The sequence below is a fragment of the Penaeus monodon genome, chromosome 21 (genome assembly GCF_015228065.2).
Source record: "Penaeus monodon isolate SGIC_2016 chromosome 21, NSTDA_Pmon_1, whole genome shotgun sequence".
In the NCBI taxonomy this organism is placed as follows: Eukaryota; Metazoa; Arthropoda; class Malacostraca; order Decapoda; family Penaeidae; genus Penaeus; species Penaeus monodon.
Window position 1 is genome coordinate 22,835,888 of NC_051406.1, and position 352 is coordinate 22,836,239.

The 352-nt window shown below is 51.7% G+C and overlaps 1 protein-coding gene across 1 annotated transcript in view; it reads left to right on the top strand.

The window, feature by feature from the left end:
- LOC119586612 overlaps nt 1-352 on the top strand; it is a 51,882-nt gene that overhangs the window by 41,202 nt on the left and 10,328 nt on the right. Inside the window, exon 20 of the mRNA XM_037935361.1 lies at nt 124-302. Within this exon, the coding sequence (XP_037791289.1) occupies nt 124-302 (179 nt within the window). The remainder of the gene's footprint in view (nt 1-123; nt 303-352) is intronic.

Consider the following 352-nt stretch of genomic DNA (forward strand, 5'->3'; position numbering starts at 1 on the left):
CAGCATCGATAAAACCAAAAACCTCTCGCAGATCAACAAAAAACGAACCCACACATCTCAGTTTGCAATGAACACCCACTCCAGGCATCCTAGTAACCCGTACTCTGGTCTTCCAATGGCCAGAAACGGCAGCTGGTCTTTCGGCGGCCTCTACAGCCCAGAGCGAGGCGTGAGGCAACTTGCAGAAGCGTCGCTGGGAGTCTGGACAGCCCTGAGGGTTGACGGAGAAAGCTCTGTTTTGATTCCGTCTAATCTGACTGGAAGCGGGTACTACACTGTCTGTCAGTACCCTGGGCCCTTGGGTAAGTAGCTGTAATGTTGTTAGTGTGTTAGCGTTTAGTGGTTTCGTTGC